This window comes from Thunnus maccoyii, chromosome 21 (assembly GCF_910596095.1).
Source record: "Thunnus maccoyii chromosome 21, fThuMac1.1, whole genome shotgun sequence".
NCBI lineage: Eukaryota > Metazoa > Chordata > Actinopteri > Scombriformes > Scombridae > Thunnus > Thunnus maccoyii.
Window position 1 is genome coordinate 20,856,432 of NC_056553.1, and position 25,948 is coordinate 20,882,379.

Here is a 25,948-nt window from a genome sequence, read left to right on the forward strand (position 1 = left end):
CTTAAGTAATTGTTTCATCTAAGGAGATCCACTAAATCAAAGAATGGCAACACTGAAAACAGGGCCAATCTTTCCTTCCCCTTAAGCACATGCACATTCCTTTGGATGTGATTTATGGAAAATGTGTTTAAATACTCATCTTACTTCCCCTTCTTCCAGCGTGCACTGCGTAATATCAGCGTGGCTGTTACAACAAAAGATGTAAGAGAGGAGAAATTTGCTTTATAAGTGGCCGTCCTTGCATTAAAGGAAGGCACAATCAAGTTGACTCATCATTTAAAGGACAGCATGCCGTGTCCTGAGCAGAATTCAAAAGTTGAGACTCAGCATGGTGATAAGAGTTTCATCAACACTCATAACTGAACTTCTGCGTCTTTCTTGTTTTTCTGTCTTTTAGTGGTTTTCCAGCCACCGCTTAACACTGAACAACATACACAATATCTAGGTCTTATACTTAATGTGTGTGAAAACAACAGAGAAACACTGAGAAACTACTTTATTGAAGCAAATAAATATTGAAAATGTGTACACAACCTATAAATATTGTGTAATCATAACAAGACAACAGCCAAGAGGAAATAAAGCACCAACTGAGAGGCTCGTTAAAAGACAGGGTTTCTACATACAATTTATCATTCAAAATAAAAGTTACATAAATAACTTCTCATTTCAGCCATGCATACTAAAATGAAACAGCTAGTTACTAAGAGTGTAAGTTAATAAAATGTCCACAAATGTGTGTATTTGATAACTAAACATACATTTGTTCATATTAAGACAAAGACTTTTTTTGCACAAATCAAGCACTGGTACTTAAAACAATACATAAACACAGGGTATTCCTGCCAAATAAATATGAACGCCACAGGACAGAAGCAGAAACATTTCTCAGAAGATGGGCAATAAATGCAGTAGGGTTTAATTCCTTTGTTAGGTGGAGTAAAATAAATCACATAGAGGCCCTGATGCTCCAATTCCCTTTGAAAATTTAGCCTCTGGCAACATTTTCCCCTGAAAAAACTCTGTAGAAAAATAGACCATCACAAAGACTATCAAGTTATAAAGTTTTTTTAATAGAGCCGAAAGACAAAACTGAGCATCAAGGAATGTAAAATGCAGTGCAGTGAAGGTGTTAGTGACATAAAGAGAGGCAGGGTATTCAGATGAGCCTTCAACATCTGATTCTCCATCTCTAGTAAGGTGTTGGAAGTCTGCAGGTAGTCCATATATTCCTTCCTTCAGCCGCCCCGTGCAAAGGGACATAAGGTCTTCGCTGATAATAACCCCGAGGTGAAAAAGGTTCTTGTTTTCGCTGTGGTGGCGCATGGATAATTCAGAGCCAGAAACATTGACATCATAGTGTAAACACATTTAACAGAAAGGACAAGGAGTGTTTTGTGTGAGCGTGCGTGTGTTTGTGTGCATGTCTGTATAAGCAAAACCAGAGTCCTCAAGATACCCCACAGAAGCAGACCAATACAGTCTGCATAATCCCAGTCCCTCCTCTCCTCAGAGGAATCACTCAGTTTTGTGTCGATAGATGTCTTTTAACGCTTTAAGCTCCTCAATCAGAGTCTTGTTTTGATTCTCGAGCACATCCACGCGATTCTCCAGGCATTTGACGTATTCCTTCTTCTTTCGTCGACACTCCCGGGCAGCTTCTCTGGAGGCAACAACAACAGTTACCATGAAAAAAGAAGCCTTAACATTTTGGCTTTTCTCCCAGATACAACAGACAGCTCATTCTGGCCATGAATCAGTTTACACCAAGAGACAAAAAGAGCTCACAATTTCTTATGAGGGTGCAGCATATTCAGAATGATTATGAACATGTTTGTGACATTAGATACTTTGGGGATAGGACTTCACGCAATAGAATCGTGATCATTGATTGTAGTAAAAATCATGCAGAATGCAAATAAGAAAGTGGGAGTCAAAACCAGCAGCTGTTTACAGGGAACAGACTGTAAGCTCAAAGCCTTCTATGGACAGCAAGCAAAAATCGTATAAAAAAACCCAGAAAGTAACCAAGCTTGTTCACTAGCAACCCAGACTTGTCCACACACAACTGACCTTCTCAAAACACAAGTCCAAACAGTCACTCATCTCTCTAAACATGATGCACGTTACAGAGCAGATTATGAGTAGACAACCTAAGAATTAGCAGCTAACACCCTGAATGGAGGAGAATCATGCGGTGGAATGATGATAGGTTTGTGGATCTTATTATTACATGCAGTTATTGTCATCCACTGTCACTTGCTGTGTGGTACTGTATTATACAGTCAACACAGCAGGAAGGGGATAGAAAGAGAACCTCAGTGGGTATACAGTGAATATGTCCAGAAGAGCCAGACTAATACTAGATTTTTAGACCAATACCAATATTGATAATATAAACATATGACATTCTTTGTAAGGATTCCTTAAATTAGTTTTTAGAGAATTGTGATCAAGATATCTATTAAGTGGGATACTCTACAGTTGAAAATTTAACTATGTATCAGAGACACTGTTCTTAAATTATTTCAAACATATCTCTGGTGTTTCTGCACTGACATTTATTCTTGCGTTTCAGTCACACCAGCATTTAAAACTGTGAAATGTAGCCCTGTGAGTCATCACCACATCACCAAGCCTCTACAACCATATTTCGTGAACACATGAAGTAAAGAACTTCCTTTTTTATGTTTCCCTTCTTCTTTCTGGTGTGACTTGACCTTTAAGTATCACCTGATCAGTTGACATACACTGATACCGATATATCTGTGATAATTTACTTTTGTCCAATAATATTAACGTGGCCAATTGATCGTCAGGGTTGTAACGTTCAGGCTGATGAGTGTGAAAGCTCCTCTCTACCTGTTCCTCATCAAGCGGAGCTCCCTCTTTTGAACGGCGTCCTCTGTAAGTTTCTGTGAGCTATGAGTGCTGGCCCCCATCACACCCTGCAGGAGGCTGGAGCCGGGGTTACGCAGCTGACAGGCAGTCAAGTCACCTGTGGAGCCTGCAGAGGCACAAAACATGTCAGACAACAGGACTTGGTTGTATCCATCACTAAGTTGGTGTGATAAGTCTTTCCTAGGTTCTTAGTAACCATTAGCTAGTTTCAAGCTAGTTATTTGCTAAATTTGGTTGGACAATTAAAACTTAAGAAATGACTTTACTTGTAAAGACTATTTATGTCTAAATCAGTTGCACCATCCAATCAAGCAAACAACTGTGTAGAGTTACGCAATAAGTCACTGTAAAATTACAAGCTGTAACATGACCACCAAAAGCAACAGTTTTAGGAGACCAAGCAATATATTTAACTTGAGGTCTGCTTCCACCCAAACGTGCAGAATGATGTTTGTGCAGAGTCTGACACTAGAGGGCTGTTTTCACACTCATCTGCTGAAAGTCTGTGCTCAGCTAAAATCTGAGTCTAAGTTGTTTACCTACAATGAGCATGATCTGTGACATCACATCTAGTTTGGGAACCACTCGTGGTCCAGTATACGACTTAAGTGTGATATTCTCTCTATTCACACTTAGATTTTGGATTTTTCAATGAGAAAGAAGGAGTAGATGTCATTTTAAGAATTTTAACTTGGTAATTCAATTTTTTTGTGGAAAAACCACATCAGAGTAGTTTTATATCTCTTGAAACGTGTGATGGGCATCTTTCACTGCCAATCCTTTGTAAATGCAGATATCACTTCATTTTGCTTATATATTCATACTTGGAGAAATATGTTTTTCAGAGTTAGAAGTAAACATGTAGTTTAGAATGAGTTGGTTGGGAGGATCTGATTATGCTAACGTAACCAATTTAGTTTGGTAATTTCTAAATAAGTATTGCGTAAATCTCCACTTACGTCATAACAGTTAGTGATAATAAATAGATACAATTTTCTTTAGTGAGTATAAGTGACTGTATCACACATTTGTTTATCTCCTCTTTCATCTCTGCCACACAAGAAAGGTCAAAGTTCAAGCTAAATCAAAGTCTTCCTATGGAATAATCCTTGTGATAAAATCTTACGAAATGGATGCGTGACACTGAAAGAGAAAGAGACACCCAGTGAAAGATGGTGCCATTCTTATCTACTTCTCCTTCTGTTCATTGTTTGCTCAATGCCAGAAGAACTCACTACCCCTCTATCATATCATCTCGCAGAAGGCACTGCATATAATCACAGCGTGGCCGGCGACTGACGTCAGTGTGCATCTTATTCGCTGGTTTGCATTTACATGTCGCTGCTGGGGGCCTGTTCCAGGAAAAGCAGTGACGTCAACTACTGCTGCTATGTGCTTTGAGTGGGCAGAGCACTGAAGCATTTCACAGAGGGAGAGAGAGGGAGCGGGAGTGGAGGACGAGAAAGAGAGAGTGAGAAATAGAGAAGGAGTACGACTGAGGAGACGAGCAGAAATGTTTTTTATCGGAGTGAGCTTGTTGCAACTCACTGTGGGAAAAGAATATTTCGACCTTTGCTATTTTATTTTAGAAAAGACTGCTTGTGATATTATTTTAGGGAATTATTGAGCTTTCTAATAGTGGTTTGGGAAAAATCCACTGAAAAATGTAAACAAACATGTCATGTCTGAAAAGCAAAAACTCATAATTATCAAAGATTATTTTTTTTCAATTTCAGTTATGACAAAGTAAGTCTGCATTTGTCCATATTGATTGTTGACATTAATAATAAATGAATGATTGAGACTAAATTAATATTACAACTGAAGAACAATGTAAAAAAAAAATACCACTATTTTTTAGATCTGGCAATAAAAGAGACAATGGTAAACATACCTGTTTCTGTCTCATCCCCAGTTACAGCCATATTGTATTAACTCCCAGGTTTTCCAAGAGAGACTGTCCCCTTCAGAGTCTTCTCTCTGACTGAAATGTTACCACAGCCAACAGCGAGGCTATGTGTGCAATTTACAATTAGAGGCATTGACATCACCATGACATCATTGGCCTCCTGATGTCAACAGTATGGTTTGCTCTCTCCCTGACACAGTGCTATGAGTCAGGGGCTCTGCTGTTTGTCTTTGGAGAGGAATTTTCTTCGACAGTCAGTAGAGACTTAGATCATTTGGACTTCACAAACACATATATTCTTTCTTTAAAACTATTTTGTGTATCCCAGTCATAACATTAGTTAACACGCAGTATGTTTTCATTGCTATAAATCAAAATGGTATATCTGGATAAAAGTCAAGTACAACTGTGCAAGATTGCTTTTTAAAAGGCAGAACAAAAGTCCTATTATATGCAAAGGGAAGACTAATTGGATGTCAAAGCTTGGTGTGAATACATGAACCCAAATAAGACCTACAATATAAAACCAGGTTCCTCATGTAACCCCTGTAACTGCAAAACATGATCCCTCAATGAAATCATCTCACACTCCAAAGTAAAGGAGCTGGCTCCCTCTGCAGGTGTTACACAGCTAAATGAAGGACTAACTGAACCTGTTGATTTAACATTTGGTGTGGTGGTAAAAAATCTTACTTGGTTCTTTCTTCTCTGTGATTTGGTTTACATTTGAATTTATACAGTGTTTTAGTGACTACCTTCTTTAGTGCGATATTGACACTATTTAATAGATTTTATTCACTGCCGTATGCTGTTGGTCTGCAACAAAAGTCATACATACAGTACATGTTTCATGTAGCATTAATATATTTATGGGAATATAAAATATCTTATCAAATATGTTTTATGAAATATTTATCAGACATCTCTATCAGACAACAGGATATTTGTTAGTGGAGATGGTAAGCTGCAAAGTGAACAGATGATGTGGCCAATCAGTGCTGATGCAGTTTCATGATCAGATTAGCTACTATCTGATACCCGAACATATGTCCTCTGTTGTGTGATTTAATACAGGATTTCTCAAAGTGAGATCCAGGGACCCCAAGAGGTCGTTGAGGGGTTCCAGGGCGTCCCCAGCAAAAAGAGGAATAATTTATTTTCACTATAATTCCATCCATAAGTAACACAATGACAGAATGTTTGACTAATTTGGTCATGGGGTTCACACACTTTCTGTAATAAAACATCTAAAAGCAAAAATCTTATCAAATGGGGGTCTGATGTATAATTTGTGTCAGTTTAGGGGTCCTTGACGTGAAAAAGTTTGAGAACCACTGGTTTAGTTCTTTTGCTTGTCTTTTTCCTGGTGGTTCATTTTATTTAATAAATGTCTAATAATTTGGTCTGATGTTTGCGGATGTGAACTTCAGTGCAGGGGCGGTGGTGAGCACCTGCTAAACAATGCACAGAGAAAGCCTGACCAAGTGTCAGTTTTTGTTTGTCTTATTTGCTACATTTGTTTGCTCCACATCCAGACTATTTAGTGGCAGAGGTCTGCAAATGAGGTGTTACCTGGCAATGCTGGATTACTATGCATCTTCGGGACATCCAGCTTCTTCTTGCAGTATGGAACGGTGCATGGTGGAGGATGTGGTGTTTGTGTGCTGGTTGTGGCCATAGACGTCAGATTCTGTGGGCCCTCATGCTGGAACTGGACAGAACCTTAATGGAGAAAAAAAAGACCAAAAAAAAAAGACTGATAGGATAAAAAGATTGAGTAAATAATAACAGATATGGCATTTTAATTACAAGACATGGTTGTGATTATGGCGACAATAAAGTTCTTACTACTAGTTTTTATTTTTATACATAACAATAATAATTTGCTTAATATATTAATTTATAAACTGTAAGATACAGCCGGACTACTGCTCTTTTGGTGGGGAAGAAACTGGAGCATGCAAAGAAAACAACACAGACAAAAGAAGAGGCTCCACTCCATGCAGAGGACCATATATCCATAACACACACAAATCTGGAAATCAGGTGTCACCTGGGATCGGGGGCATGCAACAGTGCTGCTGGCAGCTTAGCGTCTCCCCATAGTAATGAAAGGTGTTTGATGAAGGCTGTGGTGTTTGTGTGCTGGTCATGGCCATAGATGGCAGTGGCTGTATCCCCTCAGGCAGGAAGTTGACGGGACCTCTTTGAATATACCCACCTGAGAGGGGTAAAATGATAAAAAAAAGACCTTGTAAATAATAACAGATCAGGTTATTTACTTACATAACACTGTGGTAATTATGGCACCGATAAAGTTTTTATTCTTTTTTTTATACATTATGCCATAATGTAACACTTGTTAAGATACAACTTTCTCAAATACATAAGCATAAATAAGAAGAGATAATAAATAATTATAATAACTTTGAAATAACTATATCATCATGGCAAACAAAAGGGGTGGTGGTTAAAAGATATGTAGCAGTACCTGTCAACATAGTGTTATAGTGTCTTAACAATTTGAATTTCCCTTCGGGGATCGATAAATATAAATAGTTTCTCTTTCTATTTTCTTTCTCTCTTTTTTTTCATTAAAAAATAATATTGCTGCAGTGTGGAATGAACACATTTCAACATCTAGCAAGCTAAAGACCAAGGTATTTACCCAAGGAGTTACAAGACAGAAAAACATAACGCTAAAAGTTGTTTCATCTGTACTAGTGGTGCAGGTTGAAGGCATGTGGTCATAAATGTGTTTTCAGACATGCTTACACTGCTGGTTGGGGCTGGTCTGGTACCCTGGGTTATGTTTGCAGGGCGGAGGAGCATGTGACTGATATTTGTCTTCTTTCTTTACTTGGTTCATCCTGACAGGCACTGAGTGTGGCTACTGTTAATAGTGTTCACGCTGATTTCTCCTTACTGATTTGAGATCAACATTCTTTTTGTGTGAACCTAAATGGTGGAGATGTAACACAATGTTAGGTAAGACAATGCAAATGCATGTCAGCATATGGCAGGTAATAAAACCTGGAGGAGGTCATGGATAATGGTAAATTAATAGCTTAAGCAATAAATTAAAGCAATTACTCAGACATGATGACTCAACCAGTTCCTGAAATTTGTGAAACACTTTTGCTTTCTATTTTTCAACAAGACGTCATAGGCACACCCTCTGCCTTATCATATTGATCCACATTTGTTGGAGATATTTGTTGGGAAAGAGTTTGGCTATTGCCACAAAGGTTTTTTTGACTAACAAAGTCAAAGAGATATCCTTTAAAATGCTTCACAGGTTTTATCCAACTAATGATTATTTGCAGAAACTCAAGAAAGACATGATGTAAGTTGTATCTTTTGTGGGGAGCTCAGAGAAACACTGGTATTATATTTGTTTTGGTCTTGCCCATATAATAAACTACTGTGGAGTAAATTGTCATGATTTATTACTTTGGAAAAATGTATTGTTTGGACTCACTGAATATGAATCTCTGTTCACAGTTCTATTTGATTCATTTGCTCACTATTTTGACCAAATTTCATATTCACAGATCCAAATTCACAAAGCCAAACTTTTCAGAGCTGACTGTCCACATCAAACAATACATTTCTTCAATATCTGAATGTACAGACAAAAAAGCTGTTCAAACCATAACCACTGTAAGCTTTACAAGATATTTATTTAACTATTAATTCATTATAATTATTATTTTTATTTTATTACAACCCTTAGCCCCACTGGCGTGTTTGTGATTGTAGACTCAAATTGTAGCCTGTACACAAGCTGCTGTAAACTCCTCCCTTCCTGCTTTCTGTGGCTTGAATTATTGAGTCTAAGAACTGTTAGATAGAGCAGGTTAGATTGCCATCAGACACTAACCTACTTCTGCTTAATATGAATGACAGCAATTTGTCAGCTGGTTTTAACTGTATCAGGACCACCATGGTCAGGACATGTTGATTTTAGAATTATTATTAAAAGTGACATTTCCTGTTTGAAAGAGCTGGCTCCCTCTGCTGGTTAAATCAAATAATCTGTCGTTCATCTAAATTAGCTAACCTAACGCAAAGTCTCCTGTGTGATAACCATGGAACGCTAAGTAACGTTGCATCCATGTTGATAACTCAGCTAGTTGATAACTCATTTGCTAACAAGGGTGTTCTATCTATTTCCAGTATTGCTATGGAGAGAGTAGTCTCCTATCAGAAATCTTTAAATAATAATATTTTTTTTAAAAATCACCCAAATTGAGTACTTCGGGCTAGCTTAATTAACCTCAACTGATATTTTAGCTAACGTTATTATTTAACGTTAGCTTGGTAAGATCTGTCAGTACGACAACCTAACATATTTATTTTAATTAACGTTAGATATTCGATCAACAGTGTACTCACACTAAATTATACTGTCCAGGTCGTGTGAAACTTCATGAGTTTGAGTGACGCCCAGAAAGTTTAAAAAAAACGTAGCTTCAGTTAATAACGTAAACTGACGATGATGATTTGTTATAAACTGTATTAACGCGAATTGCTGTTATTTGAAAATCCTACGAACCCAAAGGACCGTTAGGATATTTTATTCTGGATTCTGATTGGTTGATTTTTCTTATTTTCTTAAGTATTATGATATAATGTTACATGGATCAACTTATGCTTTTTAAATCCGGTACTATGGTAAAAACAACAAAAACAAACATAAAAAAAATGTTTTTGCTCTCACAACTGTCACTCGCTGTATTCATGAGTCGGAGGGGCGTTATGAACATTCAAACTGCTGTTTGGTGAATCACTTTAAATGTATACGAGATGAAATGAAATGTTGGCCCACTTCTCTATTAGCAAATTATTGTGGTCATTACAGGAATTAAAAAACATTGTACAGACTGTCTTTGGTTGCATTTTTAAAACACTCGATTCCTCAGGGGTTTCCGTAGTTTTAGGCGATACCATAGATATATGGGTGTTCTTATGACTTGAATCCAAGTGAGTTTGGTCTTATTCTCATCAGTGTGTATAAACACAGAATACATTTTTTGAAATAAAAAAAAATCTCAAAGACTCGTTATCAAGGTTAAAAGCAAAAGAACTTGACTAATTTACGCTACTTCATGACACACCCCCATGTAACACAATGGTATAGTCCAAGAGGTAGGGAAGCCCTGTAAGTGAGACAAATCAAGCCTGTGACAGCGGACAAACTTGACTTTTATAACAAGTAAATACTGTACAGAGGTACGTACTATTCAAAAGTCCACGGTTTGACCTCGGTAACATGTTTTTTTTAACAGCAGTGCTATGTTTTGCCGAGCTGTCAGTGCAAATGTGGGGGAAAATTGCAAAGAAGATGACCACTTGCTAGCGGTAGCTTCCTGCTAGCTGCTATTTGCTAGCTGCTAACTGATTACACAGAACGGGACTTGAGCAGGAAGAAGTAGCATGCTAGGTAGAGAGATGCTAGTTAGCCCTTTTTAGCTTGCCCATCCTATTTTGGGATTGGCATTCCGCTAGCTAGTAACCTTAACTTAGCTGCCCTTATCGTGACTGTAAGAAGACTGCTTATTAAGTCACGTCAACACCTCCTTTTGTAAAAAACTGATATCGGCTGATGTGAAGTGGCGAGCGAGAAAAGCTGTGCATGATGATGATGATGATGATGTTGCAATGTTTCCTCTGACGTGAAATCAACTGGTATGAATGATGAGAAACAACACAAGGGGCCTTGTGTCTCGTAATTCCAGGTGATCTATCATTCTTGTAGCACAGATATGGAAGTTTGTGTGTGGTTACATGCAGCAGCCTCGCCTGGCCTAATAGGTCAGTTACAATGGTATCGATGACTGATGGTTAACCCAATGTGTCGATGAGCGTTAGTGTTACTACCCCCATGAACTTGAGCACGATGTTTATATCATCTGTTGCTGCCATAGTAGGGCAGCAGTACAACATTTAAATCAGACTATTTACCATAAAACTATTTTCTGCTGATGTCCGTGTTCACTTTGCCCGATATTCTGACAGCTGTTCAATGTATTTACCCTTGATAACTATTGTCAATGTTCAAATTCTTATAATGATGTGTGTTGTTTTACAAATGATTACAAAAAGAAATCACCAAAGTTTGTTATTAATGTATACTTAGAATATAGCTTCATAAAAATGACTTTCAAAAATGTTTTTTGTCATTATATTTATTCTGCCTCCTGGCAAAGTATACCTGTGTTTTTTATTTGTGTGTAATGGCTGTTACATGGGTCCGGTTTACACACTAAAATGTTATCCATTCAGTTAGGGAGCATTGTTTTTGCTTTAAACAGTCTATACTGCAGGATGGACAGGTGGGAAGGTACATCATAAACTGAGAAAAAAGAAATTAAACCCCAGCGCCAAGCAATTAATTTGTTCATTTTTATACTTCTTTACTCACTCCTGTATTTCTGTGTTTTGTTTTGTTTTTTCTATCAGGCTAGAAGAGAAACTGTACAATGTCCTTGAAGCCGCGGGTGGTGGATTTTGACGAGACATGGAACAAGTTACTGACGACAATCAAGGCTGTTGTGATGCTCGACTATGTGGAGAGAGCCACGTGGAATGATCGGTTTTCGTATCCTTTGCCAACTTGCTCAATGTTGAAAAGTGTTATTAAGGATCAAATTCACCTAATACCCTTAATTCATTTATAGAGAATCACTGAGCAAAATACTGCATCAAGTATTACATCCATACTACATTTTTATTAATTGTATCTATAGCACCGTTATTTTCATACAGTCAAAACATTAACTGCCTCATGCAACACAATGGAATCATGTTTTCCACATTTTTATTTCCTGAACTTTGACACCAGCGACATTTATGCCTTGTGTGTTGCATACCCAGAGCCTTTGGGTGAAAGATTATACACAGAGACCAAGGTGTTTCTTGAGAATCATGTTCGGCAGTTGTACAAGGTAAGCACTTACAAAAGCTCCCCAGTGGCTAGCAAAAAAAAATGTATAGAGTGCATTTTCTTTTGTTACTGCATTATGCTGCTTTCCATAACACCTGTTACGCTTGTGTTGTATGTGTACTTTAGAAAGTCCTGGAATCAGAGGAGAAGGTTTTAGTGATGTACCACAGATACTGGGATGAGTACAGCAAAGGAGCTGACTACATGGACTGCTTGTACAGGTAACACTGTTGCCTTTGACATCATTTGTTTTTCCTTGATATTAGACTGATAAAGTATTTGATGACAGTAATTCATCATGCAGACACACCATTTAGTGCTGTCTTCTCTTTTTGCTCCTCTACCTCTTCTTTTTTCTCACTAACAAAAGACCAAAGCAAAACTTTTCTGTGCGTTTGGGTTTTTTCCTTTTTTTTTTTTTTTGTGAGACATTTTCTCAGTTTTATCCAAGCATTTGATATTGAGACTGTTGGCTAGTTTGTTTTTTTGTCTGTGCGATGCTGTTTCAAGTACAAATAAAACCGAGCAGGCGCAGTGTTTTAAGTATGTGTCATTGGTCAGCTAACAGTTGGCTGTAGTCACTGTGGTGAGTTCAAGTACAGCTTTTAACAGAAGATGTGAGGTGATGCATATGGCTTTGTCTTTGTCAGGTCTAATTCCTTGAAGTTGGCTTGGTGTGTCAGGGTCCTTAGATGCAGAGTGTAGCAATTTTATTACAAGCTACAATAATCCAGCCTACAGATTTTTTACACTTAAAGTATTACCTTGAAAAGCGTAGTGTGAAATGGTGAATTTGGCGTGTCCTGATTCATTCTAAATCAATACCCCCTTGGAGAGCTTTCAGATCTATTTTTATGTGTTCTTCCCACCAGACTGCCTGTGCATACATATGCCTTTGTAATTTATTATGTCAGACAGAGAGAGAGAGAGAGAGAGAGAGAGAGAGAGAGAGAGAGAGAGAGAGAGAGAGAGAGAGAACGTGAGGCTCAAGGCTTTGTAGTGACATAGTAAAGTTCAGTTCTTTATATAGAAGAGGGTTGCCTATTATCCTCATCAGATCTCTATGTGAATATACATGTGTGTGTTTGCATCCTGTCAAACACATATCATCATGCAGTGGCAGCTGGACTGAAGTGCCAACAGAATCAAGACAGACTGTTTACACCTTCAATCACTATCTCACACTCTCAGTCTAGTGGTTATCAGTACTCAACACTAGCTGGTTATATTAGCAGTTCTTTAAAATATCATGCTGGTGTTTGATGCTTGTCAAAGCTTGAGTGTATGACAGAAATCAGGCGGAGTGGCATTACTATACTGCTGATAGAGGCGAATGGCACAGCTGTGAAAACTACATGTCATGTAAGCTAGACTGAATCAGTCAACAGATCAGCTTGATGACAGCCAACAAAATGTGAGTGTTGTGTGTCAGCCCTCTGGTTGCTGTCCTGCTCCTTACTCCTAACTCGTTGCCTCCTTGAAATTTTGAAACGCATCAGAGCTCTGTTGAAACACACTTTAAGTATATGAATTTCAACATCAGTGTATCTGTCATGAATTAGTGGCAGCCCACTTTTAAGCACTTCCTCTTGGACTGTTGAATTAATCATCCTCAGTACTTTTTTGTGCAATAGAAAACTTTCCCAGAAAGAGGAAAATGGCTCCAGATGTAAAAATGCTAAAATTCTGCTGTTTTGCTGTTTAGCAGACATGGCACCTATGGTGCACAAGAGGAGCCATGAAAATGCAGGCAAAATGTAATTTATATTAAAGCTGCATTAACTGAGTTTTGCCTACTATGATTCATAAAAGCATCAAAACAAGCTGACAGATACCCAGTGGCCACCTTAATGCCAGCTTTATAAAGTCTTAATGACTAATACGGATGTGCTGGTATCACACTTTCATGCTGTGATCATTGTGACCAGAATTTTTATTCTATGTACCCACTTATATTTTCATACATGTTCTGATTTCTTTTGGGTGTTAATATTAAATTAATTTTGAAAAGGCAGAACATTTGTAAACATGCACATAAAATAACAGTAATGGGTTGTGGTACAGTTATACTGGGCACTTTGAAGCCACTGGCACTGCCCCCATCTGTGCACACTACTTCCCACTTTACTACCAACAAACAGTGTGGGCAGAGCTGAAGCTGACCCACGCAAATGGACATAATATGCACAGTCTTGAGACAGCAAGTTTCCTTGTTGTTAAGGGCTCTCTTTCTCATTTAACATTACAACTCAAGACCCCTAAAGTAGCTGTTCTCCAGCCAGTGGACTAGCTTAAGTTAGCATAGTAAGCCATGGCCAGAGTAACTGCAGCTAGAGCTAGATAGACAAGGAGCTGACTTCACTGATCCTGCTGTGCTGTCTCTGTCTCTGTCTGGTTGGTAGAAATGAAGGTTGCTGATGAAGGTAGGAGTTGTCACAATAATGACAATATTAGAAATTGCTGGCGGTATTGGTACTATCAGAATGTTTAACCATGGTATACATTCATTAATTAATTAATGAGGGTTGATGAGCAGTAAGACACCACCATACAGTAAATGTCCACAGCATGCTGTCAAACTAAAACATTGAGCTAAAATGCTTTGCAGAGCTGCACTCAGCTGATAATTCCTAGTAATTTCAGTTCTAGAGTTACGCTTAATTTTACTGTTAGGGCTACCTAATTAGCAGTTTGTAAAAAATATTTTAATCCTATATAAATAATTTGGCCTGAATTGGGATCGGGTGTTAAGTGTTTAGAGTGTGTAGGTTAATCTCTTAAATAGCATACATGGTACCAATGTTGGGTCTAAAACATGAAAACAACAAAGACAAATGCTCCTGAATTATGCTGTTAAACCATGAACCATTAAGTTGACTCAAAGGAATACTACAGTCATAAACTATAGATGGTGTTTATTGATTAACCTCCTATTGCCTGGAATGCAAGATGAAAACATTTGCAGTTATATTCTTCAGATAACAGAGCTTTAACAGCCCAGAGGTAAAAACTTTTTAATATGCCAAATCTCAGGTGTCAGCTTGTGAACTCTGTATGTCCTAAGCACATAGACTGTAAAAAAAAAAAAAATGGGCGTAGCCACCGTGTTGTCACCCATTGGTTTGTGGACTCCCGTTTTGAAGCCTCAAGTTTGCATTTTGACCATCGCCATCTTGGATTTTTGGAGATAGAAGTGACCATATGTGGATGAGAGGGTGGAGCCGACCCTAACACTAGCTGCTAGCTTGGTGAGCACGGTGCATAAACAGTCTATGTTTAACTGTGATAATGCTAATGCTCATTAAAACAAAATGTGGTTATATGAGACTCCTTAGAGGGTCTTTTAGTACAATCAAACGCTGAACAAGACTGTGTTAGGCGACCAAAATGTTAAATTAACTTTCATGAACTGAAAATACACTGACATAACGATGGCTATGCCTACGCCTAAACTCTGTGTATCTGGGGTTACGTCATGGTTACCATGGTTGTGACTTGTCAATCACAAGGTAGCCATGCTCCAAAGCATACCCTCCTTTATTGTCTATTTTACTCAAAATGGGACCATAATTTAGAAAATGAACATCATGCTGTATTGAAGAAGACTTGAATCTAGCGATTGAGACCATTAGGAAAGTGTTTACTTAGGTAATAAATCAAGTGAGAAGTAGGGTCATCTCCTCATAGACTTCCATACAATCACACTTCTTTTTGGAGCAAGTGGAGTCGCCCCCTGATAGCCATTAGAGAGAATGCAGGTTTAAGTCACTTCCACATTGGCTTCACTTTTCAGACCCGGAGCTACCCACTTTCTTAAACACAGATATTTTCACAGTATTCATAAATAAAGCATTCATGTCTGCCACCGCCTCATTAATTGGCTAAAAAATCCTGGACAGTGTTGGTTTTCATTGGCTAACCTGATACTAAATAGCCACAGAGGGAGGGAGTGAGTGACCATTAGGCCAGGGTAACCAAAGAACGACTGTCTCACATGACCTCCATAAATGAATGAACTCAGTTTGGCAGCAGCAGTCCAACGAATGCTTGACATACTCATATTAGACATTATATGACATCTGATTCGGCTCCTTCAGACGTATTTGTTATCTATATCTTGACCACTCCACTCTGCTTTGTACAGGTATCTCAACACTCAGTTCATCAAGAAGAACAAACTTACAGAAGCAGACCTACAGTACGGCTACGGGGGAGTGGACATGAATGAGCCGCTCATGGAGATTGGAGAGGTACTGACTGATTCACTCATACTGGTATAAACAGTATTCTCCTTCACATCTCCAAGGATGCAAGGATGGAGAGCTTGTGTACAGAATGATGGAGAAATGATCTGTGATCCAGTATCCAGCTCAAGAGTCAGCACTGTCTGTGCTTTAGTGATAATATAATCTTTTTATTTGTCATTGCAGTTGGCGCTAGATATGTGGAGGAAGCTAATGATTGAGCCTCTTCAGGCTGTCCTGATCCGGATGTTGCTGAATGAAATCAAAAAGTATGTTTCTCACACAAACACCAGAATGTTTTTTTTTTTTTTTCCTGAAATAAACAATCTGAAATGCCTGATTTGGACCCACACTTAAAAAAACATTGTTCCCTCCAAGGTGATAATGTCACTGCAGCAATACTGTAGAAGCATCAGACCTAACACCAGCTTCCTCTTATCCTACAGTGATCGTTGCGGTGAGAACCCCAACCAGAAGGTAATCCATGGGGTCATCAACTCCTTTGTTCATGTTGAACAGTACAAGAAGAAGTTCCCACTAAAGGTGAGACTCTGGGGTGATCCAGAGGATTACAGAAGCATGCAATGTGATTTATATCGAATTATTGTTGTTAAACTATTTATTTATTTTATTAGTGTCTCTCGTGTTGTAGTTTCTGTACATATAACTGCTATTGATGCTCTTTTCCAGCTTAATCTTTTAATCTCCTGTTTGTGTATTTGTTCTGATCACACCCCTGATAAATGTGCAATGTTCTCTGAATATTTTTGCGATTTCCACAAGATGCACAGCAGGCATTCATATAGGCATGTGTATGTGCACGTATGCTAAATCCTATGTGGGCCACGTCCTCTTCATGTTTTTCAGTTTTATCAGGAAATCTTCGAAGGGCCATTTCTGACAAAAACAGGAGAGTATTACAAACAGGAAGCCTCCAATCTACTGCAAGAATCCAACTGCTCACAGTATATGGAGAAGGTAAGATAGACAGATAATGCAAGTATGTGAATGCTGTTTATCATCAAGCTGCCATGTGACCCAGTTTTACCTTTTACCTGATTTTTTTTCGAGTTGAGTTTGTGTTCAGCATGGATTAAAGAACCTGCAAATAATAAGTCAGCTGCTTTGTTTATAGTCAGTGTTGGGTTTCTGGTGACTAATACTCTGCGTGCAGCTAGAGATGAATGTGTGTTTATCTGTTTGTGTGTACTGTGTGTTCACCCTGGGCCTGTGTGTACTTGTGCGTGTGAACTGTCAGGTCATGTCAGTGTGGTGACATAAGAGTTTTAATCTGAGTATTAGCTCTACCATTAACCCGCTAAAGCTGAGATCACAGACCCCTAGGCAACTTCAGCCACCATGATCTATCTCTCTCTCTCTCTCTCTCTCTCTCTCTCTCTCTCTCTTTTTATCTCTCTCATTCATTCGTTCCAGTAATAATCAGATTTCTCTGATAGATTTATCCCTCCTGCCTGTAAACAGGATCATCATTAAAGCGTTACCATGCATTAATATAGTGTGCTTTGCCTTCCTGTTTGATCTGTCACTGTGCTGCCAAGTTAATATGAAGATTAATATGTGATATGACTGAGAAAGAGACAAACAGCACAATGAAGTTCTCTCCTGTCTGGACAGGCTCAGTCACAGTTGCTTATCTGACCCAGTTTACCGCTGTTGGGAGTTTTTTTTTTTTTTTTTTGCCTTGCTTAGTTTATTCTACATGCTGTGTGTTTATGTGTGTGTGTGTGTGTGTGTGTCTGCAAAAAAACCATATTGACCATATAAGCAGCTCCTTCACAACAGAATGACATTCTAGCCAATATGTTCTATACAACAGAGCTTGTTCAAGATACCTGTGGGTCCTTAAAAAAGTCTGAAAAATGACATTAAAGTGAGTGATATAGTCTCTTAAGATCAGCTGTTACAGGATTTGGATTTGAAAGGTCATTCATTTCTAAAGGAAAGCAAACAAAATTCAACATTTTGTCAAAGTTTAAAATTTCAAGATAAATGGCTGAGATGAACAAAAAGTCATCTACCACATGTTGTCTGACTGCTAAAATAAGTATTTCATGATACAAATATTTTTGAAGTAAAAAGAAACAGCATAAAGAAACAACAGGCTACTGGCCCTTTATGTCTCGTCAACTAATGAAAATGTGCAAATGTTAAAAACTATGTATTATCACCAAAAAAGTGAAGAAGACTTGAATAGTGGCATTTTTATTTTCTTATGTTGTGTTCTACTACTTGATTTGGTCACAGTAAGTAAGTTAACCCACATGTACATATATCCACTCTGTGATAAGTACAAACTGTTGGTGACACAATATGTAATACATTTAATCTTTTTATCGCATCAAAAAACGCAGTTGGACGTCATGTTACTAATAATTTAATTTCTATGTGTATATTTTCAATTTTTAATCTTAGTCCAATTTTAGTTTCAAGACATTATTATCTCTGCACACTTAAAACTGTCTGATGTTTCAGTTTGTTCCTAAATTCAGTTCCAAGTTGCATTAAAAAGGTTTGTTTTTTTTAAAAAGGTATATTTGAATAATATATTTGGCTTTTAAAAAGAATATGTTTCATGAAACCAAACCACTAAAACTGACCCTGCTTTTCTCTTCCCACCTTTCTCTTCCTGCAGGTTTTGGGTCGGTTGAAAGATGAAGAGGTGCGATGTCGGAAGTACCTGCACCCCAGCTCCTATGCCAAAGTCATCCATGAATGCCAGCAGAGGATGGTGGCAGATCATCTGCAGTTCCTCCACGGAGAGTGCCAGAGCATTATTCGGCAGGAGAAGAGAGAGGGTCAGTACTGTAACTCACTGTATATGTTTTATAAAACTAATAGAACATATCTACAGTATGTGCATGCCTGTGTTGGATTGGAATAAAACTTTGTGTTATTGTATTGTTTTATCCAGACATGGCCAACATGTACACCCTGTTGCGAGCCGTGGCCAATGGCTTGCCCCACATGATCCAGGAGCTGCAGGTCCATATCCACAATGAGGGCATCCGAGGCACCAGTAACCTCTCTCAGGAAAACGTTAGTAATACAACATTGTGTTGGTGGGTGGGTGCGCACTTGCATGCCTGTACTTGAACCTACAGTATAGATGATTTTCAAGTTGCTCTCCTTTTGTGGATAAGGGCTTCTTTGAAAGTGCTTTTTTTTCTTGATACCTGTGAGGGGTAGACATACCTGTCATATTCATCTCCTTTATTTATATTGGTTTCATCATGGCTTGCTGCACTGCTAAAACATACGAGCCTCTTGATTTGACAAATGTGTTAAAACAGTGAACCTGTGCTCTTATATTTGTTAAGTGTTATCATTGGTGGCTGCAGCATTCTGTCCACCCTTGTGGTCAATTGCTTAAAACAGACAGATGTTGATTATTTTGACTATTATAAAAATGCCATATTTGTCTTTTAAGCTTCACTTGCAAATCATTCCCCTACTAATACAACTTCTCCTCTGCCTCTAGATGCCAACCCTGTTTGTGGAGTCAGTGCTGGAGGTTCACAGTAAATTTGTTCAGCTCATTAACACAGTTCTAAATGGAGATCAGCACTTCATGAGTGCACTCGATAAGGTATTAAACACTAGACTCTAATGGCAGGTGCTTCACCGAAGAGCATATTCATAACAGTCACTTGATGGCAAAAAGAATAGTATACTTCTTTTTACTGTAAAGCTACAGTTAAACATTTGTTAAAAGTAAAATCAGGTGCATGTGTTATTGTCTTTTTCACCATTTAAATTGTCTGAGTGAATGTTTTTATTTCTCGTCTCTTTCTCAGGCTTTGACGTCTGTGGTGAACTTCAGGGAGCCTAAGTCCATCTGTAAAGCCCCTGAACTGGTGAGCACACACACACACACACACACAACCACACACACAGCCACACACACAGTATTATACACAGTGCTTTGACCAGGTCATGTCCCTCCCGATGTGTCTGTGCAGCTGGCAAAATACTGTGACAATCTGCTGAAGAAGTCTGCAAAGGGAATGACAGAGAATGAGGTGGAAGACAAGCTGACCAGCTTCATCACAGTCTTCAAGTACATAGACGACAAGGACATCTTTCAAAAGGTGACCAGAACTCTTCTTATACTGGAATTGAATAAAAACAAATGTTTCATTTTTCTTTCCTCAAATGATATCTCATAATATTCTGATGTACAAGCCCCGACCAGGAGGGTAGTTTTGAGCTTAAAATAGTTATATAATAGAAATATAATCCTCATTGTGTTCTTTTTTAGTATCCTCAGTAGTCCTAAAATACCCACTTTAAGAATAATCTTTGTCCATTCATCCCTGCATTAATCAGTTGTTTTGTTTCTCTCTGATTTCCACAGTTTTATGCCAGAATGCTAGCAAAGAGGTTAATACATGGTTTATCATTGTCGATGGACTCAGAAGAAGCCATGATCAACAAACTAAAGGTAAACATAGAAAAGACTAGTTTTATGTGTGACAGTGCCAGTGCCTCATCTTAAAAGCATGCAGTGTTTTAATCTGAGCCAGCATGTCATTCTTTCAATGTCCTGCCATTTTTTTCTCTGACCGTGAAGGACATACTCATTAAATCTCCTACGCCTCTCTCTTTTTCTCTGCACTACTTCTCTGTGTCAAACACTCTCAATACTGCAGCAAGCTTGTGGCTACGAGTTCACGAGCAAACTCCACAGAATGTACACAGACATGAGCGTGAGTGCCGACCTCAACAACAAGTTCAACAATTTCATCAAGACGCAGGAGACTGTGGTGGACCTGGGCATCAGCTTCCAGATCTATGTATTACAGGTGAGGAGGACTCTGGGATGGTTGACCCACCTCAACCATACTTTACAACCATTTGATTAAAGGCAAGGTTTATTCACAAGGAGCTGAGCGTCGGCTGGTTAGCTTTGGTCATTAAAACCCTACAAAAACTGAAAGTTGTATGTTTGTGGGTCATAGAAAATGAATTTAACAAAAATGTTTGGTGATCCTGTCCAAAATTGTGGGCAGTGCTTCCCTCCAAATCAACTGTAATGACTGTAAAAATAGAATGCTTACTGCTTTAAGTGTGTGTTTGTGCACTTGAGAATGTTAGTATTGAAACTGAGGCAGCACCAAATAACACTAAAATGTCTCAAGCGTCTTTTTCCCAAGCAAACTGGTTTTTATTGGTTCAGATTGATAAAGTGATCTGAACCAACTACAGGAAAAATGCAAAGTTAATGAGTATAAAGACTCATGCTTAGAACTTACAGTATAACAGAATGAACTGAACTAGATTGGAGCAAATATTTAGCTACTGTTTGTATGTTCTTATCTGGTATGACACACCTAAACAGCATGCTTTTTGGAGTTGGATTGTGTCCTGACTAATGCCTTATAAATCATATCATGACGCATGCCCAACCAGCGAGAGTATGTGAGAGTATTATGTACATCATCAGTTATTTGTTATGTTAACCAAACAGTTTATGATCCAACATTTTCTCCATATATGTGTTATTTATACGGTATATGTCATGTGTTTGTAGGCTGGAGCCTGGCCTCTCACACACGTCCCCTCCTCCACATTCGCCATCCCTCAAGAACTAGAGAAGAGTGTGCAGATGGTGAGTTGCTCTTGTGGAGCACAGCAGAATTTTTTATTGAGTTAATTAAAGGAGCATATTATGGAGTGACCTTTTGGTTTCACCTTCCTTTACAGTTTGAGTTGTTCTATAATCAGCACTTCAGTGGGAGGAAGTTGACCTGGCTGCATTATCTCTGCACAGGTAACACAGATACACACATGTAAGCTGAATTGTGGCAGATTTGAACGTAAAAGTGCTTCTGTTTGTGTGACTACAACTTAAGAGCACTATATTAGAATAGCCATTACAAACAAAATTGTGTTATTCCACAGAATCATGTTCATTTGTGGAAGAGAAGGGGGGAAAAGAATAGTAAATAATAAGCTAGTTCAATTTATTATTAATGTACCACCATTCATCTGCGTCCGCTCGGCTCAAACAGGTGAGGTGAAGATGAACTACCTGTCCAAGCCCTACGTTGCCATGGTGACCACCTACCAGATGGCTGTGCTGCTGGCCTTCAACAACAGCCAGACGGTGACCTGCAAGGAGCTGCAGGACGGCACCCAGATGAACGAGAAAGAGCTACAGAAGACCATCAAGTCCCTGCTGGACGTGAAGATGCTCAACCACGACTCACAAAAGGTCCGAGCTCCCATGAGAAATAATCAGATGTTGAGCCCACAACTTTCACTGGATATTGATGGGGAGGGTTTATGATTATTGTCTGTTTTCTACATGTTGAGACAAGTTCTTATTAAGCTTGGTTAATGTTGGAAAAAACTAGTGAATCATCGACTTTTTGTTGTTGTATCTGACAGTGATATGAAGACATAATGGTTCACCAATGAGAAATGGTTACATGTAGTCTTTCCCTAATACGCGGCTCTCTTTTTGATTAACTAGTGGACAGTCTTCCCTCCCATTTCCTTCTGCATTGATTATTTGTGGCAATTGTTCTGCTTGTGTGAAAAATGTACAGTGAAAACATCGCAGAGAGACGCCAACACAGTAAATTCAATGTGGCCACAGAATTTTTGTAACAATGCTTGCTGTGTACTGGAAATCTGCCCACTGGAAAAACATTCCCTGGTTGACCTGAGGGTAGAACATGAGACTGACAACACTGGAAACTTTCAGAATAACATCTCAGCTGCAGGTGGCTGTTTGAAATGCCAGAATTTAAGGTTAAGCAAGCAAGCATAAATATGAAGAGGACAGTAATTATGGTGTCAGCCAAGAGTTTCTGTCTTCCCCTAAGTTTTTAAGGTCTTGTGTATACAAATGTTCTCCTTCCACAACAATAACTTTATTTCAGACACTTGGAAAGCATTTGATGACGTGATGTTCTCTTCTCTCCCCTTTGCCCACAGGAGGAGATTGAAGCCGAGTCCACGTTTTCACTAAATATGAGTTTCACCAGTAAAAGGACAAAGTTCAAGATCACAACATCAATGCAGAAAGACACACCACAGGTCAGACAAGTAGTTATGCACCCATCTCAATCCAGTTCTCAGGCTTTGCTGTTACCATTATGTGTCGCAGACTGTGCTCATTGTGTTGGAAAGCTTCTCACATATCTGTCTCATGTTCAGGAGATGGAGCAGACGAGGAGCGCCGTAGACGAGGACCGTAAAATGTATTTACAAGCTGCTATAGTGAGAATTATGAAGGCCCGCAAAGTGCTCCGACACAACGCCCTCATACAGGAGGTGGGTGACATCCAGCAAGCTTACTATTGAAGTACATATCAAAGGGATATACAGGGAATTTGGCAATTTGTAATGGAGGGTTTTTGAAAGTCTTGGCAGTAGAACATACTGTAGGTTCAGAATAACTAATGTTTACCCACAAGAAAGGCACAAAGAGAGACTGTGGTGAGGATAGGAGAAGGACACAGTAAACTGAGCATGTGCATCAATGAATCTATATAAAGACAGTCTTGTGGTGTGTATGTGAGAAGTGAGTTTTTCAGTGGTGATGTAACATTGCTATGATAGAGGGATGATGTCTGAAATGACCACCCTCCCTAGTGGGACCATGTTGGTGCCTTGGAAAAACCCCCTCCCTGACAGCTCAAGCACACACACACATATATGTGCAGACTCCAATGTGTGATAGAGGCATATTTGCACTATAAACAGAGTTTAATTCCCTACTCTGCATCTCATTTAATGTAATTCTCAGGAAAATTCATAACATGTGGTAAGTTGTAACAGCTTGGCCCAAATATAAGGCAACCCTGATTATAAGATGACCCCCCCCCCCCTTTTCCAACATCATCTTTTGGAAAAAATAATTTTTGAAGATATGAAACACTTTCAGACTTATCCTGCTGGGAAAGTTCCCCCCCAATACAGCCTCTGGTTAAACTGAACATGAATTACTTCCATAAAAGCATAACGTAACATTTATGTTACGTTAATATTTATGTACTTTTTCTATCACACACTGTCCTTTCAGGAGTCTCCTAATGAGAGACTTATTCTCTTTCATTAGGTATTTATTTCCTTTGTGGCAATAAAATACATTATACAAACCATCAGAAAACTCCTGTATGTTAAATTTGGCGAATTAAACCCCTTTAGTGCTGACTAAACCTAACACACACTTTACACTGGTTTAAGAAACTGGCCAGCAAAGCAACATTAAGGCTACAAACAACCCATAATGTAATAATCTCTGTAGGAGTCAGTGTTACACCAGCACTCTCCACACTCAAAAAGAATATCTGATGTTTTGAACATGTAAATGTCTAGTACTCGAATATAATGCGACCCATGCTTTTTCAAACGTCATTTTCAGAAAGAAATATTGTCTTATATGTACAGCATTGTTTTTGATAAGGAGTCAATACCAAAATGAACATTTTATGATACTTTTAAGGAATATAAGCACTTTTTTGTCAGGTAATAAAACAAGCCATATTTCTCAAACATGGCAGTGTTTTTAATGTTTTCTTAACACAAGCAGACATATGAGAACTTTGCTAAAATAAAATGATATAAAATTGGCAAATTTGTCAGTGCAGCAACAGTTACTGTACATGAGGAGATTTAGGAAGTATCTGAACAAAGAATGTGTAAATCTGACAAAGCATGCACTTTTGGTACTTCAGTTTTGAGGTTCAGCTCCACTGGTGGCAACCCCTGTTGTCTTTTTTTACATCACTGATCACAATTCAGTGATCACTCCAATTTACATGCTTTTGTTTATCTAAAGAATCACATTTTCTCAGTTAAAATATTCAAAATATATAGATATTGCAGATTTAGTTTCAGCAGCAGCAGGTCTGTGCAGCAGCATCTGTGTTTGTAACATGACATTAACTGTTGTTGATGTTTCTCAATTGTCCATGTGTGCAGGTCATCAATCAGTCCAAAGCCAGGTTCAACCCCAGTATCAGCATGATCAAGAAGTGCATCGAAGTGCTCATCGACAAGCAGTACATCGAACGAAGCCAGACCTCGGCAGACGAGTACAGCTACGTCGCATAGACAGAAGAGCCAGAGAGCGCCTACACAAAAACACCCGCCTGTGTGACTGACTGGCAGATGCAGGTTTAAAACAAAGTAAACAACAACAAAACAGACTCATTCATCCATTTAGGTTTTGGACTGTCGCTGTCTGCTGTGATCCCACGCGGTGACCAAAGCAGGACTGGTGCCTCCATCTTTGAAAACAAGACAGGTCACCGTGTCACGTCAGACAGCTAGCCGACACCACCATCCATAAGGCCCTCTTCCCAACCCCCACCCACCTTCTGATTTTAAGCTGTTTACAACATCACCAGTGCCACGCACCTGTGCGTCAAACAACTAAAAGAAAATGCCTATAGCTGTTCGAGAGGAAAGAGCTGATAAACATACTAGTCGACCGAAAATAAAGGAAAAAATAAGAAAACGGGGAAAGAATCTAGTTATGACATCAATGACACATTGGTGGCTACACATTAAAAAACATGCTTTCTTTTCTCACGTTTGCAGTTGTTGTGTGTTTATTTTTTTTTTCTTTGTTAAATGTACTGAAGTTAGGAAAAAAATATTGTAATAAAACTGGTATACTGACTATTGTATCTACTTTCAAATGTAAAGAAAAAATGAGGTGACAAACATGATCCTGCTGCTTGTCAAATAAATAAATAAAAAACACTGAAGGGTTTTATGTAAACATTTGTCATGTGCATCCATGTGTGAGTAATTTCACAGTGATTGAGACTGAATGCATACTCTGATACTTAAATGCTGTTACCATATAATGTATATCTAACAGGTAGGACCCTAACTTTCTGATCCCCCCCCCCCCCCCCCCCCCCCCCCCCGTGGTGTGCTGTCAAAACTGTAATGAAGAAGAAA

At 38.7% G+C, this 25,948-nt stretch overlaps 2 protein-coding genes across 5 annotated transcripts; one reads left to right on the top strand and one right to left on the bottom strand.

Annotated features, from left to right (window-relative positions):
* Positions 1-479: 479 nt before the first annotated feature.
* On the bottom strand, positions 480-9,313 carry LOC121888040 (cAMP-responsive element modulator-like). Of its 2 annotated transcripts, XM_042399299.1 has the most exons (6): positions 9,209-9,313; positions 7,586-7,768; positions 6,864-7,031; positions 6,383-6,532; positions 2,863-3,007; positions 480-1,663 (listed from the first exon to the last, which is right to left on the bottom strand). In XM_042399299.1, exons 2-6 carry the CDS (start codon positions 7,677-7,679, stop codon positions 1,519-1,521), a joined length of 702 nt encoding a protein of 233 aa, XP_042255233.1. In that variant the 5' UTR covers positions 7,680-7,768; positions 9,209-9,313; the 3' UTR covers positions 480-1,518. The 2 variants fall into 2 exon arrangements, with proteins under 2 accessions (XP_042255233.1, XP_042255234.1); XM_042399300.1 differs by lacking the exon at positions 7,586-7,768 and having other exon boundaries at positions 9,209-9,310.
* On the top strand, positions 8,894-25,749 carry cul2 (cullin 2). 3 transcript variants are annotated; one of them, XM_042399298.1, is made up of 21 exons: positions 8,894-8,913; positions 11,276-11,414; positions 11,658-11,760; positions 11,886-11,980; positions 15,904-16,009; positions 16,190-16,272; positions 16,450-16,546; positions 16,871-16,981; positions 18,657-18,819; positions 18,936-19,060; positions 19,503-19,610; positions 19,819-19,878; positions 19,984-20,112; positions 20,379-20,465; positions 20,674-20,826; positions 21,555-21,632; positions 21,728-21,794; positions 22,036-22,238; positions 22,967-23,068; positions 23,189-23,305; positions 24,959-25,749. In XM_042399298.1, the coding sequence occupies exons 2-21, from the start codon at positions 11,296-11,298 to the stop codon at positions 25,088-25,090; spliced, it is 2,238 nt and encodes a 745-aa protein (XP_042255232.1). In that variant the 5' UTR covers positions 8,894-8,913; positions 11,276-11,295; the 3' UTR covers positions 25,091-25,749. The 3 variants fall into 3 exon arrangements, with proteins under 3 accessions (XP_042255232.1, XP_042255230.1, XP_042255231.1); XM_042399296.1 differs by lacking the exon at positions 8,894-8,913 and adding an exon at positions 9,946-10,045; XM_042399297.1 differs by lacking the exon at positions 8,894-8,913 and adding an exon at positions 10,109-10,551.
* Positions 25,750-25,948: the final 199 nt, after the last annotated feature.

Coding starts and splice junctions, on each gene's coding strand:
- cul2 (XM_042399298.1), top strand. CDS start 11,296: ATGTCCTTGAAGCCGCGGGTGGTGGATTTTGACGAGACATGGAACAAG. Junction 20,827..21,554: donor TCCAGATCTATGTATTACAG/GTGAGGAGGACT, acceptor ATGTGTTTGTAG/GCTGGAGCCTGGCCTCTCAC. Junction 22,239..22,966: donor TCAACCACGACTCACAAAAG/GTCCGAGCTCCC, acceptor CTTTGCCCACAG/GAGGAGATTGAAGCCGAGTC.
- LOC121888040 (XM_042399299.1), bottom strand. CDS start 7,679: ATGAACCAAGTAAAGAAAGAAGACAAATATCAGTCACATGCTCCTCCG. Junction 7,032..7,585: donor GACCAGCCCCAACCAGCAGT/GTAAGCATGTCT, acceptor TACCCCTCTCAG/GTGGGTATATTCAAAGAGGT. Junction 6,533..6,863: donor TTGCATGCCCCCGATCCCAG/GTGACACCTGAT, acceptor TTCTCCATTAAG/GTTCTGTCCAGTTCCAGCAT.